Genomic DNA, 18659 nt, shown 5'->3' with positions numbered 1-18659 from the left:
GAGGAAGAAGAACAAACGCCACGAATCGCAACTATACGGAGGGATGAAACAGAAATCCTAATAGACTCGGTGAATAGACTAGTTCAACAGATTTCAGTTGGTAAAAATTATAATGCCCGGAGCACTGACGGTTGAAGAGACAACAGCCACTGGGGAGGACGCGACGCTTGGGCAGGACATTTGTCATAGTTGTTTTCCGTTGTGGGGTTGTCATTTCTTTCGCGCGTATTTGGTCCTGGTGTGGGAGATCCACAAGTGAAATAGTTACGGCAGGTCTTTGCTCAATGACACTTTTGCCCACGTAATCGAAGTTTGTTAGTGGACAAAGAACTGCCGTAATTGTTTTACTTGCAGAAATTTTACCCCCATTGAGTAAAACTGTCCTTGGAATAGAAGGACGGAAAAAACCAACGTAATCAGGGTGTGCTCCACCAACAAAACAAAATGTTTCAATGTGGTGTTCTCATTGAAAGGGAAATTGGTAAAAGGACTGTTAGACAGTGGGAGTAGCATTTCGCTCATAAGTTTCGACACCTATGAACGGCTTGGAAAGCCGCAAAGCATAGAGGCTGCCAATAATAAGGTGTTAGCGGCTAACGATTCGTCGTTGAAAATAATTGGCAGTGTCGACATCAAAATCCAAATGAACCAAAGTCCGTGGAGTTCACTCAAGATTTTTTAATAACGGCGGATAATTGATTACCCTACCTTCTTGGTTTGGAGTTCATGATAGATCTAGAATGTATTCTAAACACTGGCGAACAATTGCCATTCAGTACGAAGCATCGGACAGCACTAACTATATCAGCACAAGCAACGGCCAGTGTCCGAACCTTTGCAATTGCAGAGAGGACTGCAAGAATCCCCAGCAGACAGAAAAAAGTAATAGAAATCGTCATCAAGAATGAAAACGGTACCGTCCTCAGTAGCCCAGAAGGTTTAATCGAAGGCATACAGGAATTCCAAGATAAAACAGGAAAACTGGTAGCTGATTCATTGGTTAGTTTTAACCAAGGAAAAAAGTACCTGAAGGTATTGAACATGCGAAATGAAGCTATTAACATATACCATAACAGCAAAATTGTTCGTTATACCGATTTGAGAAATCAGACTCAAGAAAACGTACTCTTAGTAGCAAGGAACGACCGCAGCATAAGGAGACTTTTGAAGTAGGCAAATTCGCTACTCTGGACGGTGCATAATTATCATCTGAAGAAAAAAAAAACAGATAATGATTGATAAACCTAACCGGGTCTTTTGACGCAGCTCAACGGACTGAAAGTTTTTGAATAAAATCAGACTTAAAAAAATTGAACGCTGATTCAAAGCTCGGCGGGCATACCTTAGTATAAATTTTAAAATGTGGTAAGCCATGAAAAAGATCGTGAAGCATTTAGAAAAAGGCGACCTATTCGAACCAGCTCACTCGAATTGGGTAGCCTCATCCATACTTGTCGAGAAAAAAGACTGATCCCACAGATTAGAAGTTGATTACAGAGGATTGAACAATCAGATCAAAAAGACAAGCTGGCACCTACCAAGAATAAGTGATGTCATTGACTTATTGGATAGTAGCATGTTCTTTTCCAACATTTATTTAACTTCTGGTTATTTTCAAATGGCGCTAATTGAACACTCGCAAACGCTTACTGGCTTTATAACGCCGATGGGTCTCTATAAAGGGTCTCTATAAACTATCGATGGGTCTCGCTTCAGCGCCAGAAGCATTTTAGAAATTGATTGAGTTAATAATAGGTGGGTTATCATACGAAATTGCTCTGGTGTACTTAGACGACATTATTATCTTCGGTGGAGGATTTGAGGAACATCTAGAGAGGTTGGAACTTATTCTCTGTCGACTGAAAGAAGTTGGATTAAAAACAAAAACATCGAAATGCAGATTCATTCAAAAGAAAATTCATTTTCATGGACATATTGTGTCGAACAACGGTGTAGAAGTTGATCCGGAAAAATTAAACGCAGTCAAACGCATAAAAGATTCTCACGATATCAAACAACTGCGGGCGATATTAGGACTCATTGGGTTCTACCGAAAGTTTATTGAAGGGTTTGGAAAGACAACGGAACCACTTTACAAACTTCTAAACAAGAGCGAAAAATTCTTTCTTAATGAAGCTGCAAAGAAGCATTGAAGAAACTGAAATAAAAACTGCAGCAAACACCAATACTGGGATACCCGAATGATAAAGATATGTATAACGTTAGGGTCATTTTGGTCACTTTGGTCAATCTTGTGGTGATTTTGGTTACAAAAAAAAACTTTTCTGCGTACTCAAGAAAAATTTTACTGGCCTGAAATGAGTAGGGACTTTAAAGATTGGGTTAATAGCTGTGAAAAATGCATAGCAAAGTAGAAACCTAGCCAGAAACATAAAAATCCACTGCAGACATGGAAGCCGAGCCATCCATTTTGGCAGGTAGCGTTGGATATCATGGGACCGCTACCGCAGTCAGATGGATTAGATTATATTCTTCTAATCGAGACCAATTCTCAAAGTGGTACGAAGCGGTACCAGTTAAAAACCCAAAAGGCAAAGACAGTAGATAAGGCATTGGTCGATAATTGGAATGTACGCATTGGCTGCTCAGCACATGTGCACAGCGACAAATGATCAAACTTCATGTCACAATTTTCACATTTTTTTGTTCCGAACTGGGAATCGATAGAGCTAGCCCAATATCATATTATTCTCAGGTAAACGCAATGAATGGAAGAACCTACCGATCAATCGAAGAAGATTTCTCTAAATTTAAGGGAGCAAGCCACAATGATTGGGCTAAATGTCTTCAAACAGTTATGATGGCTTATACATCTTCAATTCATGCAATGACAAAATATAGTCCACTTTATTTAATTTTTGATCGCCCTTGCTCCATGCCAATAGATTGCAGGTACAAAATATTAGAAACAAAAACCTTTGAATCCCCAAGCGACTACGTTAGAGACCTAAAGAAGGAACTCCAACAAACCGCGAACTGGTGCGTGATACAATGAACGTCGAACAAGAACGGCAAAAGACCTACTACGACAGAAATGAATCCGGATCTGAGTATGACGTAAACGACAAAGTACTACTATTTAACTCAATCCTTTGCAAGGAACAGACAAAGAAGCTTAAGTTGCTCTATAGAGGACGACCCATAATCAAAGAGTGGTAAATTTTTTTTGAACAGAAAAAAGCAAAAAAATTGAAATTCACCAAATTTATCACAATTTGCGCACAAAAATACGCAGAAAACATGAAAATTATCAAATTAAAGCAAATTTTTAGGTCATAAAAACCATTAAAACTAACAAAACAGTGGGCACAAAGTACGCAACAAAATCACGAAAGTTATCAATATAAACTTTACTTAGGCACAAAAATTTGCGATATAATCAAGAAAGTCATGAATATCAACAAGACCTTGGGCACATAAATCTGCAATGATCTCATAAAAATCATCAAATTTTGTGGTTGAAGACTAAAAACTTAGGAAACTATTAAAGAAATTCATTTTTATAGGTTAAAGGTTTTTCAAGAACGAACAAAAATAAAGGCTCAGGAAGCGGGACGAAAGAACAACCGCACCAAAAACAATGCAACAAAAAAAACAGAGAAACAACAAACCGATTTTGTAGTTGTGGAGTTCCCCAACATCAACTCAAAAGTAGAAGCTCCTAGTCGGTCTACCACAGAATGAGAAGCAGTTACATCGGAAAGGATAAAATCCGATTAGGATAAAAAAAGATGAACAAGGATAAAAAGATAAAGATAAGAAAGGATAAAAAAGGATAAAATCCGAGCAATTCAGTACGCCAACGGAAGTATGGCCATCAAAGAACCAATCGCGACATCAACATTTACAGAGACTCAACGTAGAAGACCCAACAACGAACCAAGGAGAAGCGTAGGAAGCAGAACAGCCAATAAAAAAACCGTTAGGAGGAAAAGCAAAAACAGGATCAGATTTTAAAGCAGCTTGTACTGTAAATGAGGTCAATATTGAATCACTGAATGGTCCGGGAGGTAATAAACGGTACAATACTAGAAAACCAAGTGATTGGTCAGCGCCTATACGAGTTGGGGACTATTTGTGTTATAAAGACCATGATAAGGATAATGATGCTGAAATTAGTAGTGTTTTTGTGTAGGTAATTTGCTTGTGAAAACGAAATATATATCCTCATCATAGAAAACAAGGAAGCGATGTTTTTAAACTTAGGAAATCTAATTTTAATCGCATATAATTTTGAAAACATTTTTAAGACTGAAAGAATATCCTTGAGCAAAAATAGCAATTGCACTCAAACAAAGGGATACCAGAATAGTTTAAAAGCGGGCAAATAATGTTTAAGCCGGTAGCATCAAAGTAAGGCTAAAGTATTGCATGTATTTGGCGTCATATGTAGTAACGGCACTCAAGAAAAGCAGCTGGTGGGATGATGCACCATACTTCCATGAATATTCCAAGCTTATTACTACTTTCTATCCACTGAGTGAATCAGAGTGTGAGAAATAATGGGATATAAAAAAGGTTAAAATACCAGCCTCTGGAAGCGAGGATTTTACTATACTTCGGGAAAAAGTTGATAGCATCTTTGCAGCAGAGATTTCAAATAGTTTCAAAGTAAATTTATCAAAAAACTTCATGAAGAAAGGGGACAATAGAGGTGCCAACTATGTATATCCAGTGGAATGGATTTTGCCTACTAACAAAAAATTTATGGGCTGTAAAGCACTCGCCCGGGAAAAACGCTCCAAAGTTAATGGCAAATTTCAAAAAAATAGCTACACAAAAAATAATACGTTATAGTATTGAAAAATAGCTGCTAAATTTGACTCGAAGTTCCGACTCTTATGATTTCTGGTCGTTTTGTACATAATAATTAAGAGTTTTTGTTGCACAAATCTGGCCTGTGTTCTTCAGTGTTTCAATCAGATAAGCTGGTGATACCTCTATAAGTTTCAAACAATCTCTCTTCTGGTTGTAAAGCTAGACATTTTTGTTAAAATTGGCTCGTTTGTTAAGTTTATCAAATTCTTCGAAACTGAACTTATCAATTAACAAAAATGTTAAATTATTTAAAATAGTATGTAAGAAGAGGTCAAAAACAAATCATTAAGTTGAAAAACAATCGCTTTTGAGGATAGCAAAAAAGTGTTTAGCTTCATCATCTTTTTTCTCACAGTTTCTATCAATGAGATGATTCAGATAATCGCAAAATGAAGAGGAATAATCAAAGTCAGTTTTCAAAAACCAGTCAAAAATATCAACAAAATTTGGGTTATTCAAGTCAAAAAAGAAAATAACCAAGAATAACAAATTTTGTTCAATCAAATTCACTTACAATTATATGTACAATTAACCTTTTAACTTGAGTTTTTAATTTTCGTAAATCCGTTCTAATTTTTTCCATTTCGTTACTCAGTTTTTTGATTTGTCTATTCATCTGAACTTTTCCTGGTCTCCAGTCATTTTTTCCCCTCTTGACGGTTTATTCATGAAACTTTTTCAACTTTTGGCAGAAAAACCCTAACAGTGTGCCAGTTTTTTTTAGACTTCAGAACATTTTCATTGAGAAAGTGCTTTAAATATGCGACTGTTTTTTAGACTTGACCTCTGCGGTCATAAATGGTCGTAAGTTTTTGCAATTTGGTTCAGCTTAAATTATTCCATAGCTTGCAACGGTAGGATTTTCACTAAATTTTCATTGTTTCAAACTGCAGCATGAATAAAAGTCATTCAAATAAAAAAATTGGGTGCTTCAAACAGATTCGTGAACGTGATAATTCAGAAATCAAAACACAACGGAAATAATGCAATTGTAACAAGAGACAGGGGTATCAAATAAACAGTTTTGATTTCGAAATTAGAACAATAAAATTATTTCAATTTAAAATTTTTTTTTAAAATATTATGATCAAATCTCCAAAACTACTGGGTTTCAGATCTTCGCCTTTTAAACTCGAGAACGAAACTCTAAGCTGGCCGACTGCATTAAGCTGCAAGTTCCCTATTTAAAAAAAAATTGATGCAAATTCATCTAATTGATAAAGGGGATTAATAATCCAGCTTAAGTAGTTTTATAATAACAGAATCGTTTTTCTTTTTAAGTTAATTGTAAGTTTAACAAAACATTTACAGAAAAAAAACTTGCAAAAAATGTCACTAAAAATCAAATTCAAAAAATTTAAACTTGAGCCATTTGAATAGAAGTATGACATCAACCCACCAAAGTGTCGACAATTTCAATTTTTGAATTTTCCTAAACTTAATACCATTGAAAGTTTTCAGAAAACTCAAAACTGTCAAAATCAAGAAAGTAACAAGCGTTGAGCAGTCACATTAGGAGGCCAAAAACATCCTAATGTTACCTTTAGAGCACCTGCAATAGTGTTATGTAGTTCAATCTTTGTGAACTTGTTTTTTAGGTCTAGGTGTTTTGAAAAAAGTTCAAAAAGCATAAATCACTGAATATTTCCGAAACTAAGATGATTTGAGGAATTAAACTTGGAGGCAAAATTTGAAATTTCTAAGAGTATCCTGGGACGATCCTACAGAGTGTTGGCAATTATCCTGGGACCTGAAAGGTTGACAAGTTCAAAGTTTGTGAATATTTAAAGTCTAAGTTTTCTGGAAATTTGTGGAAAAATCATTAAAAAAAACGTCAAACATCAGAAACTAAAAAATTTTGACCAGTAATTTTTGGATGCAAAATTTGCATCACCCAACTTCAAGTTTAAGAAGTGCAACGTTTGACAAATTGGTTTTTCTAAATTCCTTGAAATTTTTTTAAAAAATCATAAGAACGTCATAGCTCGTAAATTAAAAGGATCAGTTATATTGAGCAATTCATTTTCGAGACAAGATTTGTTATACCTGGGCAATTAGCGTATCATTCTTACCATGTAAGCTTGCTTAAGCATAGCTAAAAATGCCTCGCTCAATTAAAGACCAAAAAAATTACAAAAGATGATTATACAAAATCAATGTTGATAAATTCACAAACTGCAGACTTACTTTCAATTATAGTTAGAATTGCTAAAAAACCAAAATGATTATGGCTTCAAAAAATGCCATGTTGCAGACTGAATGCTGAAAAAATATGCAGATAAATGTCATTCTGAGCGTTTAATTTTTCCAAAAAACTTACACCTACTCTAAACCCACTCGCTACATCTCTGGACCTCTAAACTACCTTGTTTTTGTTACCATCCGGTTTTTATGTAAGTATGTATACCCTATACATGTTACAAAAAATAATGAAAAAGAAAACAAAATTCTGCTTAATTTCAAAAATAAGACCTGTAAAACTTGTTTACTGAACAAAAACTAGTTGCCGATTACAAGTCACTTGCTCTCGCTTGTAAAAAAAACGCTCCGATGTTTGTGGCAAAGTTCAAAAAAATGGTGACATAAAAAAATTACATTAAAAATGTGAAAAATAGCTGCAAATATTTGATTCGTTATGCACAAAATTGAATCGAAGATGCACAAAATTGAATTTTAATTTTAATGCATTCTCATATTACTATCAACAAACCAATTTGCAAAAGAGAATTGCTTGATTTGAAATAAACAATGCTTCAATAAATTCCATGTTGAGGACCGTAAGACGATAAAAAATAAGCAGACAAACCATTGTCCGAAAATGAATTTCTCAAAAAAAAATTACTTCCACACATCTGAAAAACAAACGAGGTCCAGCCGGGCTCTCATTCTGAAACTTATGTTTCAAAGGCACATGCTTTTTCTCAAGACTAAAATGGAAAGAACCTGAATGGTGCCAAGGTCCTATGATAAAACAAATCATACACAAATACAGACATAAACACACGATAGAAAAGAAAACAAGGTCCGACTTGGATTCGAATCTGACCTGTCGCCAGTACGAAAAATAGTTACTTACTGCATTTTAGTTTCCGATTACAAGTCACTTGCTCTCGCAAGTGAAAATAGACGAACAATGCTAAAGGAAAGAACTTGTATTTCAACTTGTTCGCAAAACTCTAAGCCTTCAAAAAGATTGGAGTTTGAAAACTTTTTTTTTCAATATGTAATGTTTTTTTTCAATTCAATGCGGTCGGCGCCTTCTGTACTTCTGGCAACCAGGGCTCAACCGAAGATATCGAAAAAAAATATTTTTAATCTGTACAAAACCTGTTTATAATCTATAGATAATCTGTAGATACTGAGTAGATAATCTGTATATAATCTGTAGAGAATCTTGATAAGCTTCAGATAATGTGGACAACTGGCATAAAATCTGTATATAGTCTATTATAAATGTGTCAAGAAAAGAATTCATTTTTTTGTGTTTTGATAATGATTATATAATGAAGAAAAACTACAAAATGTTAGCAAAACAAAATGAATTCTAAATGATTATCTAATGGTTATTTGATTGAAGTCTTACTGCATACAAAAATGAATTACAATTCATCTAAAGTGTATACATGTTTCTGCAGATAATCGATTTTCATCCATTGTTGTCACTGTGGGCAGATCAGTTGACTATCTGGTGCATTTGAGTTCTTTTCCGATTTTTGAGGTTTTGGGCAAAAAAATGATTCAATTGAAACTATAAGCCGCTGTCCACTATACAAGTTCAATCATAAACAAAATTGCGCAAATCCATTTGGTATCTTGAACAGTTGATGCTTTTTAATTAAAGTAGACTTTTACATAAGAAAATTTTTAGACAAACAATTTATCCAAGGGGGAAAGAACCAACATACGAGCTGTACAGCTCATCACGGCTAACCGCTGTTGTGCCCCTGCTTAAGAACTACATGCAATTTTTTTGGTTATTTTTCTGGGCTGGGCAAGGTTGCCTCACCCTCAAGCAACGAACACGGATCAATGTGGGCCTCGAACAACCGACTTTTCGTATCGAGAGGCGGAGACGTAACCCCTTCACCACCACTCCGCCCCACTCATCGCCGTTCCCAAGTCTTTGTCTTCTCCCCTCACCACCGAGAAAACAAAATCTTACAAGAGTGTGGCAAGAATCTGCAAAAAAACAGCAAAAAGCACAATTGTGCATTTTTGACGATTATGCTATTTGTCTCTACTAACAAATCATTGAGTTATTGAAATGGTCAGGAAAATATTCTTCTTTTTTCTTCATCAGTTCGATGAAAATGAAAAATTTTCAAAAGTATAAGGTCTTGACGCGGAATTTTACAAAACTACAAAATCAAATACAAGTACTTGTTATGATAGCTCTACTTGTTTGGTTAAATTCTGTTGCTAGTAGATTTCTATTGGGCCTTTACGGAGGGTTCCATGTGCTAAATGTCTCCAAATTAAACATATTTGGATTTTTTTTTCAAACTAGACGGAAAGTCAAAGATTTGAAGTTAAAGAGTTTTTAGACCAAGGCTAAATAAAAGGTTAAATGAATTCATACAAAATTGAGAAAAGGTATGTGAAATGTCAGATCGTTCACGAAAGCTGGTAAGCGATTAGTTCTGTCTAATCGCTAATTTTGACATTTGTTATATCTGGTTCAATCAAGTGAAAAATGAGAAATAATTAGATATTCTTAAATTTTCAAAAGTTAGTTTCGAGTTCAAAACATGGATTTTTGTGTTTTTAAAAAAATGTTCATCTGTTGCCAAATTAACCCTTAATTATACAATTAACTTTACAAACCGACTTAAACTTTCTATATAAAATCAACTCTAAGAGAAAGGGAAGGAAAGTATATGAACAGACAAAATGACTGAAAAAAAAAACAAACAAACAATCAACTAGAAATCGGTCGCTTTGTTACTGCGTTTTTGCTTGGATGTGAAGGAATTTTTTCATGGGCTTCTAAAGACAAAGGTTTTCTCTGTAACACTTGTTGAGTATCTGGCCAATTTTAGTGATACGAATTTTTTTCTTAACTAAGTGAACCCACAAAAATTACAGGCGACAGAAAACAATTGAGATATTGTGGCCGAATTGGCTTACTTGATTAGTAAATTTATTAAGTTTTTCTGAAAAAAAAACAATTGCAAAACAAAACATGTAGGTCAAAAATCTTTGAGGCTATTCTCCGGGCGAAGACTCAAAGCAAACGAGTCAGATCAGTGATTTGTGTAGACTTTTCCAATCATGCTATAAAAAATAAAATCAATTGATTTTTTTGATAGTCAGCATGAACACAAGAAAGTACAATTTCTGATAATTCAAAATTATTGTTATTTGTTTTTTTTTCAAAAACTTTTCAAAAGTTTGTTTTTGGTTACAAGGTAAGACAATGGTGATAGATTTTGCAAATTTTGCAGAAAAAATGCGTTTTTTCTTCAATTTATTTCTCAAAAAGCAAAATGCTGACTAGAACAGACAACAATAACAAGAAAATAGAACAAGGATTGCCAGCTATATGTTCCGCCTATATTAGTTTAATAATATTAATGGCGTTTTTGTACGTTTTACGTTGTGAGACTAGAGAAATCTATAAATGCGTAGAAAATTAGTGAATTGGGAATAATTGACATCAGTTGCTTCAAAAAATGAATATCAAACAGAAAACTTTTTTTTCTCAAATCGTTTCTTAACTTTTTTACAGAAAGATAAATTTTTACACATGGAAATTTTTTGAAAGAGCTTTCACATTATCTACGGCTAGGTTCATTTCAATAACTTTTTGTGATACCTGTTTTTTTTTCTGAAATAAAACTAAAACAGTCCTGACAAAGCTCCTGTATAATTTTTCATTTCCTTGTAGTCCAATCAAACTTAAGTTTGACTTTAGTTGTGATCAATCAGGAGGAATACTAACCAATTAGCGCTAGTCATTTATAATCAGGAAAAAATTTTCATTAAAAGAAGTTCTGAGCTAAAGTTTTATCTAATGAAAGTACACTTTTTTAACCTCAGTAATTACCAATCACAACAAAGCAACAAAGGAACTAAATCAAAAATATGGTTGTGCACTTCAAAGCAAGTTTTTTTTAGTATTAGGACAAAACACTCGCCCTCTGTCTATCTTTCGAGCAGAGCCAGAATATTTCAATGATCAGACTTCATCAGTGTGACATCACTAGTATCAGGGGCGGATTTGGGGTGGGGGGATTCGAATCCTCGCCAACCAAATGGTCACCCTTCGTTACTTTTTGTATGACATCCATTTTTGGCGACCAAGTCTAAAATTTTCCTAAAGTCGCCTTGGGTGCTAATATATACTAATTTTGAAGGGGAGCGCGCGCTGAAAACGCAATTTACTGGTCAAAAATTTTTCAAAATGTGCCAAAAAAACGGCAATGTTGCCCCTTTTTTAAAAAAAATTGCCTACAGCACAGAAATTTTTGTTAAAATGATCTTAAAAGTGATACGGGAGCGCTTGGAAAATCAAATTGGTCGACCTAAAAAAAATTTTTGGGATTTTTTTTTTGAAAAACCGCCTCCCTCGAGAAAAATTTATATCAGCCTGACTAGTATCAACAATTGTTTATAAAATTTACTCTAAAAAAATGTAATACTGATAAACCTTTGTCAGCGGTTGCATTTTTTTCTTTTCTAAAGCACGGTTAATACAAAATATTGAGGAAAACAAAATTGATTCTGGCAAAATTACGGTCTCAAAAATGCCTGCTTCAAATCAAAATGAAATAATCGAATACCAAGGTTGCATTGCAGATTTCGTCATCAGGAATGAAGACATGACATTGCATGCAATGCGGAGTTTCAAAAGTATCCCGATAGCAATTGATATCAGGGTTGCATAGAAATACGATTTAAATTAAAAAAAAAACAAATGAATCGGATATTTTTGATTATTTAAATCGATTTTTTGAGTACTCATATCAACAGAAGCTATCCGGACCTTTTTCGCTCTCTGTGCTTAATTATATTCTAAAACCATTCCTAAAACAAAATCAAAGCTTGCAATTCAAAAATCGACCAATTTGACGTTGCTACTGGCGTGTGTCAAGGTGGCATTCTTCCTTTTCTCAAGTTCGTGCTTGCTATTCATCATATTTTTCGAAAAATTTAAGCACAAGCCAGAGGTTTGCCTTTATGGCCTTCCGTCGAAGTAGTCAGTAATTTGGTATTTGCTGAAAATAATACAACCACTTCAATGTTGCCAATGAAAACCTCATTCTTTTTCATCTAACTTTCGTAGAATCACATAAGAAACTAGGAACCATGGTAAGTTGTGGGAAAAACTGAAATCATACAAACTTCGCCTATACTGATGCCCTAAAATATACAACGAAACTGAAGTTTTTGAGGAATTTTGCTACCTCGGAAGAATTATTACTCAAGATAGTTCGGCTGGTGGTGACATTTCTTGCCGTATCAAATTGGATTGTGTTACTTCCGACCAGTTTTGTAAACTGTTAGGTCTAGCAAAACTAAAACAGAATCCTTTATGTCTCTATTGCCACAATTTTTATATACGCTAGTAAAACGTGAACGTTCTCAAAACCAGCTAACAAAAAAATTGAGGCTTTTCAAATTGAGGCTTTTCAAATCCTCGGCAAAAAATGGACTGAGCAGTCACCCAAAAAATGATAGATAAAAAAAGATTTCTGAAAAAATCCGGCGATTTTTTACTTTCGGAATTGACACGGTTTGTTTTGAAAAATTGAACAAAGTCTACAAATAGGCGAAAGGTCATAAATTAGTTTGAGGAAACGTAATTTTCGAGGAAACCAAAAAAAATCCAAAAACTAACAAAATTTTGAAAAACTTCGAAAAAAGAGACTTTTTGCAGGTCCAACATTGCTTTTCTACAAAACTAGGCGTAGCCCCTATACCAAGAAAATTTCTACCGCCTTTTACTCAATTAAAAACTTCATCTATTCGCAGGTTAATTTTCGACAAGCATCTACAACTTCTAAGAAAAGATTTAAATTTCCAAATGGGACAATTTTTATGGCCAAACTTTTTTCTACTAAAATTAGGGGTATGTCGCTACGCAACGAAGAGTCCTGAAACCTTTTGAAGCGTTTGAACCATTAATTCTATATTTAATCGGGCAGTTTTCGATTTTATATAATGATCAACAGCAAAAGTAATCCAGTTATTATTCTGCCAAAGAGTCACCAAATAAATGAGCCTTTCTATTTGGGACTTGTACACAGAGAGAAAACAAGTAAATAGAGAACAGACCAGGTTAAATTCAGCCTTTAACTTTGCGATGTTTTTCGGATTCAAACTTCTGACCTCGAGATTGGAGAATCTCGTCCTCGCCAGAGTAACTTGAAATTTGCTTACACTAGCCATCACTAAAGCAGCTAAGGTTGCTAATAAAAGGACAAGGCTATGCAGCAAAAAAACGCACTTATAAACAATATAAACCACACTTATTTTGCAGTCTACGAATTGAAAATTTTAAAGGCGAAATAAATTATGCATAGCAAAAAATTTGGAAAATGAATTAAGTTGGAATATTTTCGAATTGAAGTTTTTAGATTTTACAATTGTACCATTGTATGAAACAAATATCTTCTGTCTGTTCAATTGATGAATGAAAAAGACATCACTTGTGTTGAGGTATTGCTTATCGGATATCAAAGCAATTGCAGTTAAACTGGTAATGCTGCCAGTAGCCTAAGTGCCACCAAAAAGATAGTAGCACTTATATTTGCGACTTAGGTTGGAAAAAATAAGTCTTGTAACAGACTACGCTTCGCTTTTGTAAACACGCAGTAGGGTCTAATTTGATTTCTAAAGCACAAATTGCTTCAACTATACCCACCAAACCCGATCTTGTTATGCTTTTGTTTGAAAATCTTACTTCTTGCAACTGAACAATAGAATTTCGATACGAGTTCAAACAGTGCACTGGATAGGCGCGAAATTTTCTGACTGTATGTTCCTGGATTCCAGAGACAAGTCTTTAAAAATGTAGAAACTTTGTTGGAACGATCAAAGAAAAAAAACAATAGAAGAACGAAGAGAGTGTCCTTGTTGCGGAATCTGCTTACAATTCACTAAACGCACAGTTTGGCCTCGTAATGTTTATAAACTTGCTCAAACTGTTTTGAGGCAACAGAAAAACTTCGTTCGAATCACTTTCAATCGTCGCTTTGGATTTTTAGTAATTAATTTATCCTGTAAAGCTTTGTTTCCGATTATACACTTCTTGAGCAGCACAAAACACTACCTTAACTGCCAAAAATCCCGACTTGAGAAAACTCTGTCTTTGTAAGCGTAAATTTTAGCCATGATTCATATCAACTCTCAACCGTTCAGTTTAAATAAGTAACATAAATAAAACGAAGTCTTTTTTAGGCAAAAGCAGTTAGTAAGTTTTGTTGAAGGCTGCAACAGGAACTGGAGGTCGCCCAAAAAGAGATTGTTGTTGATTTCCGGCTAAAACTGAAGACGCTGCAAAGAAAGGTGGTGCCATTCGCGAATTCACATTGACAGTATTTGAAATGCCTACACCCATATTATTTCCGAAAGAAACGTTTGACACCACTAATCCACGAGGCGCTGGTGGAGGAAGAAAGTTTCCAAAATTTGGACCCCTTATCGGAAAATTGGGGGTCACGTTTTGGTTTCCAGGAAACACTGGAGGTCGCAAGATACCAAAATTAGATCCCTGTGACGCTTGATTAGCCATCATCAAAGGCGGAGGTCGAAAATTGCTCTCATAAGGCGGTGGTGCGAAGACATTTCTCGGAGTTGTACTCATGATATTCCCTCGGTACAAGGGATTCTCGTTTCCGTTATTGAAAGACATCGGCATAGAGTGCGGCGGCGGCATGGGCGGAGGAGGCATGGTAGGTGCGAAGTTCATAGACTCTTGAGGAGGCATTAAACTAGGCGCCGAATTAGATCCACTATTTGAATTGAGAGGTCTATTTCTTGATGCGATAGCATTCGGATCACACGACATAATCGGCTGCATTGAAAAATTAGCACTAGAACTATTTGGTGGTTTATTCTGGAACCCAAGTGGACTTTGTTCTGACCACTGGTAGTTAGAGATACTGCTGCTAGCGAATGAAGTTACAGGTGCCATCCAGTCTTTAAGGGGAGGAGGCGGCGGATCCGGGAAAGACACATTTCTTTTAGGAACACCTTTTTTCTTTTCCATTTCCTTCATATACAGTACGTCAATTGGTTCAATATATCCAACTTTGGCGACAGGTTTCATTGGATTATCCCAAAACGGGTTTCTTTGATTCTTTCCGTGCGACTTGTCTTCCATTTTACGTCTGCGATGTCTCTGCTTCTCTGTTTTAAGAGTTATGCTATCATCTGCGTCAGGTAAAGCCATTCCCATTGGTCTACACACTTTTAGAGGCAACCCCGAGATATTTTCATCCAGGCGGTCTTCTGAATTCTTTGAAAGTTTTTTATTGACAGTCTTCGATTTTCGCTGCTTTTTATTTCTTTTGACTTCTGCTTCCGTCTCGCTGTCTGATTTGATTTCTCCATCGCTACCAGAATTCCCCGATTCACTTGAAATATCAACTGTGTTCTCCTCTAACAAACTGGCGTCTTCTCTATTTTGACGCTTCTTCAAAGCCAGAGATCGTCTCGCCTCTCTTTCCTGCTCGTCGTCGCTATACGCAAGAGCCCCCTCCGGAGGTTCGTGATCATTTCTCCACGAGGCATCCGAACCCTTCATTTGATCCAGATCCGTTTGAAACACGACTTTGGTCATGTCAAAATCGGACAGACAACAATAAACTGGCATCCCAACCTTGACACCTTTTGACTTAACTTCACTCTCGTTGTTGAACCGCACAATGTAGAACGGATCTTTCACAGGTCCGAACACTTCAAACACTTGTCCGAATGCAGTTTTGTCCTCGTGGAACAAAACAGTTTCCGCATCCAATGCCATAGCTTCATTGGCTGACTTAATAATTACCATAAAGCCAACTACAGACATGACATGGCCAATGATCTGCATGTAAGCATCGTCTTCCAGGTTGAGATCTTTCAGCTCTTCAATCGCGGGCAGATCAGTGAACGCAACTTCGTTTCTTACGGTCGGTCCAGCGTAGTTGGGATGAAATTTCGGCTCCTCTTTATTTGATTTCTGGTTTTGTCGCAACTTCCGGTAGAACTCGCTGTCCGATTCGGATTCAGAATCACTACCCGGCTCCTCGAACGCCGATGCTGTTTTTGCCTCAACACTTTCTCGGTAACATTCCAAGCGTTTCACTTCAACTGAAGTCATCAGAGTGCCACTTTCCCGTTCAAAACTTTCTTTCCGGGTGATCACAGATTTGTAACTCTTGCTGCTGAATTTTTCTACGTCATTTCTCGGCTTGTCTCTCTTGTTCGAAGAACACTTGAAGTAATCTCCATCATCCGATTCATCTCCATCTTCATTACCTGTCAGATCCATTCTAGTTTGCTGACGTTCATCATCGTCTGATGATTCTTGTGAACTACCCGTGCAGTATCTACCTTTCTGTCCGAAAGGTCTAGTGAAATCTTTAGGCGCCTCGTTGAAATCTTTACTCAGTAGGTGGTCCAAGTAATCACCTGACCTCTTTTCACCTCTGTATTTAGAGTTAGACAATTTATAATTCGACATTCTGTTCTCATCTGAATCATCCGCAAGGAGAACATCCAGATAGTCAGCCGACCGTCTTTCCCTGCAACGCTTATCTCGCTTTCTATTATTTTGCTTATTCGTAGCATTTAATTTGTCCAATTTATCACAGTGGTCGTTATTCATCAGCAGTGTATCCATACAATCAAATGATTTTTTCCTTCGTAAATTCACAGAAGTTTCATTGGGGTATTTAGAGGCCATTTTTGAACACGTATTTCTACTCTCTAAAAGGCGATCCAGATAGTCAGAAGATCTGCTTTTACGACTGGGTCGATTTTTACCAATACTATCATAATCATTCCCTGCCTCAAACTTCACTTGATATTTCGGCTCTTTCAATCGGTCAGGCGACGAACTCCTGCTTTCGTCTCCCGAAGAATCGTAGTTATCCACTCGCCATGTTTGATTTGCAGAAAAATTTCGCGTATTTTTTGGACCAGCCACACCATTTAGAATGTTCCCGCAGGGGAGTACCTTGGACCTGTTCATGGTTTTGCCCACGAGTCTTTCCGAGGATACAAGATCAGAAAGCATTTCAGATCACGTCTTCTACAGAATAAAACAAGCAATCAATATTCACAAATACAAACCTGAAAATGCAGATGCAGATAATTTTTGTGACCGTGACACTAAACATAGGGGGTTAGGAAATTAGACTATAAGAGAATGAAAGAGCAGGACATAACTAAAACGGTCATTTAATTTAATATGATTCAATCTGTCGGTCTGCGACCCACGACTTCGCAGCGACCAAAGAAAAATTAAAACACAGATGCGAAGCGGAGCTTCCCGCCACTTGCGATAGAAAGCCACGCCAAAACATCAACACCGGAAAATTTCATATGCTTCTCTCAATTGAAACTCATTTCGATGAAAAACTGCTGTGAAACACAACAGCCAGCTATGAATTAGCATAAAAATTACCGAGCGGTAATCATTAAGACAAAACCGAGAAAAATTGTCATGAAAAAATCAAACGTGGATCCAAAATCCAAAAGCATAAACTGTAGAGAAGTTTTGCTTTTTTTGCAAAAACTTGATGCGCCATTAGTTTAAATGGAGTAGCACCAAAAATTCTCACACATTGTGAGGAAGAAAGGCAAAAAATAGCAAGGGACTAAATCCAAACTAACTACGACGACAATAAATATCCTAAAGAATAACGCTGGCAAAAAACTGTCGTCTACAACATTTTTTTCGCGATTAGAAAACTTTGAAAGGTATAAAAACAAAAAAACCTGAATAACATTAAGCTGAAAACTAAATTTGTTATTTTGAATGAAAAAAAAAATGAAAATTTCAAGCAAAACATGAAAAATTTTTTACAGGTAGTTTTCGATTTGATAGCCTCCTAAACCCGAGTCTATTGCTTCGAGAAGTTAAAGTTCTAGGAAAATATTTAGGATAGAAAGCACTTGAAGGAAAACACAAATCAATTGACAAAAAAAAACGGATTTAAAATTATATCTTAAAAATTGCGAATAAACTCATGACTTGAAATATTTTTGCCAAAAAGAGTTCTATAACAACAACAGGCCGCTTAAGAAGTATTCATGAAAAGGGTCTAACAAAGCTTTATTGAAAATACAAACTCGAAAGATGGAAAGATGAAACTAGGAAAGATGATAAAAAGTTAAAACAATTGTTTTGGAAAAACAGCGCAATGTATTCATATAACTTTGTTAAGATTTTCAGCATAAAAATTCAATGGAAATAGGTGATCAAAAAACAAAAGATACTCAGCCGTCGCAATTGAAAAATGATAACACAAATATGGATACACAGAAGCGAAAGAGATTTTGAGATATATGAAATATATTTCAAATTTGAAAAATTGCACCAAATTTATAAATTTCAAAAAACTTCAACACAAACCGCGATCAATCTATCCGCGAACCAAAAAACACCATCTGACAACCTCAAAACACAGGCGATGCAATCATTTGCTATCAAAAGAAAAAAAATCGTTTTTCTATATCAGAAAACTCAAATTGGATTGTTTCGAAAGAATGGTCCAGTCAGTCTGTTTTATTGAATGCCAAAAAATGAATAAAAATATTCAGACAAAATTTCCTCATAGCAGTGATGCAGAGCTTTGCACCATTTACGATAGAACAATGAATGACTC

At 35.7% G+C, this 18659-nt stretch overlaps 2 protein-coding genes across 2 annotated transcripts in view; both read right to left on the bottom strand.

The window, feature by feature from the left end:
* Positions 1-18659, bottom strand: part of LOC134857202 (dual specificity mitogen-activated protein kinase kinase 1-like) — a 321712-nt gene that overhangs the window by 9421 nt on the left and 293632 nt on the right. The gene's annotated exons all lie outside the window — the stretch shown is intronic.
* LOC134851875 (uncharacterized) lies at positions 14150-17117 on the bottom strand. The gene has a single exon (XM_063868153.1). The coding sequence runs from the start codon at positions 17063-17065 to the stop codon at positions 14252-14254; it is 2814 nt and encodes a 937-aa protein (XP_063724223.1). The 5' UTR covers positions 17066-17117; the 3' UTR covers positions 14150-14251.

The sequence above is a fragment of the Symsagittifera roscoffensis genome, chromosome 1, assembly GCF_963678635.1.
Source record: "Symsagittifera roscoffensis chromosome 1, txSymRosc1.1, whole genome shotgun sequence".
Taxonomy (NCBI): domain Eukaryota; kingdom Metazoa; phylum Xenacoelomorpha; order Acoela; family Convolutidae; genus Symsagittifera; species Symsagittifera roscoffensis.
Note: the sequence above shows the minus strand (reverse complement) of the source record. Positions and strands in the feature narration are given on the sequence as shown.

What these genes read in the sequence shown, in the direction of transcription:
- LOC134851875 (XM_063868153.1), bottom strand. Translation starts at nt 17,065, where the DNA reads ATGCTTTCTGATCTTGTATCCTCGGAAAGACTCGTGGGCAAAACCATG.